This window comes from Olea europaea, unplaced genomic scaffold, assembly GCF_002742605.1.
Source record: "Olea europaea var. sylvestris unplaced genomic scaffold, O_europaea_v1 scaffold32803, whole genome shotgun sequence".
Taxonomy (NCBI): Eukaryota; Viridiplantae; Streptophyta; class Magnoliopsida; order Lamiales; family Oleaceae; genus Olea; species Olea europaea.
The window spans coordinates 1-1,266 of record NW_019251717.1 but is presented as its reverse complement, the minus strand read 5'-3'; the positions used below and the strand labels follow the sequence as shown (position 1 = coordinate 1,266).

Below are 1,266 nucleotides of genomic sequence, written 5' to 3'. Positions count from 1 at the left end.
TTGTTTCTGATTATATATAATCTCATAACCTGTCTTTACCATAATGTATGTAGTTTCCGGGAATGAATAAAACCTGTGTTAAATGGCAAATGTGGATCAAAGGTATTTGAACCAAGTATGGAACATACCAGATACAGAGCAGCAAATGATGCAACGGTTATGAGAATCAACGGCCAAAAAGCCAAAAAGAAAGTTCCGCCGAGGGTAAGCAAAAGTTTAGCCCGTGGAATCAAACCCTAACACAAAAAAGGAAAATAAAGATCTTGGTAATGTTAACGATACAAATGCAGGTGGGACCAAGAAATTAAGCAGAACTTTACACACAGAATGCATCTGAAGTGATGAAAACATTGTTTTATATTGTAGTGCGAATCAAGTAAATCCTGAAAAGGCCAAAGAATCACAAAGTTCCTTTACATTTTTTCAATTCCTTCGCTAATGCTGTAGACCTTATGTAACTAAAACAGCTCATAATTACTCCTAGCCACACTATTTCATTCAACTTCATTGCGAACAATCTAGTTTGGCCCTGCCCTTACAAGGATAAAACTTCTGGTATCAATTGCACGAGAATGCTATTGCATATGAACCTAGATGGTGGGTAATGCATATTTCATCATTTGTTACCAAGATTTGAAGCACTGAGTGCGTACGGCTGGAAGACCGGAGGAGAAAAATAATCTAATTCCAAGTAAAAACAACTTGAGTTTGAAAGCATTATTCAATGGCTAAATAACGAGTCAAATTTGCATTGAGCGTCGAAAATATTGCAATATTACAACCTTATCACTCATAAAGTGTAGCATATATAGAACTTGAATGAGAATTACAATATTACTAAATGGATTAGAATGAAAGGCCAAGCCAGATAAAGAATGCAAAATCCTAAAACACAATAAACTATTTTGATAGAACCTTTGAACCTATTCAATTAATTAAATGAAAACAAATGTGAGAATGTGACCACCTCAAGGCCTTCACTGTTCAGTGCCATAGACTGCTCCCTTTGATTAAATAGGTTTTGCTCAGAATATGTTCTCGCTGCATTTCTACTTGAGAAATTCCCATCTTCTTCTTTGAATTTCATTTGATCATCACCGTCAGTGCTTCTGTTCCTTTCCTCAAGCAATGAAGTAGGTGTCATACCTCGTCTCTTTAGTTCTTTCGTAAACAATGACTCAGGAGGTTCTTCACCTGAAATCGCGCGTAACAGGGTAGGTATTTCGGCACATCCAATAACTTTAACAATTATGGGGAGGAATTAAA

General features: G+C 36.3%; 1 protein-coding gene across 1 annotated transcript; it reads right to left on the bottom strand.

Moving 5' to 3' along the window:
* Positions 1-6: 6 nt before the first annotated feature.
* Positions 7-1,249, bottom strand: LOC111385787 (the record flags this gene model as incomplete). Its single annotated transcript, XM_023010201.1, has 2 exons — positions 7-236; positions 968-1,249. Coding segments are annotated over 2 exons (483 nt in total), but the record flags the coding sequence as incomplete, so codon positions are not given.
* Positions 1,250-1,266: the final 17 nt, after the last annotated feature.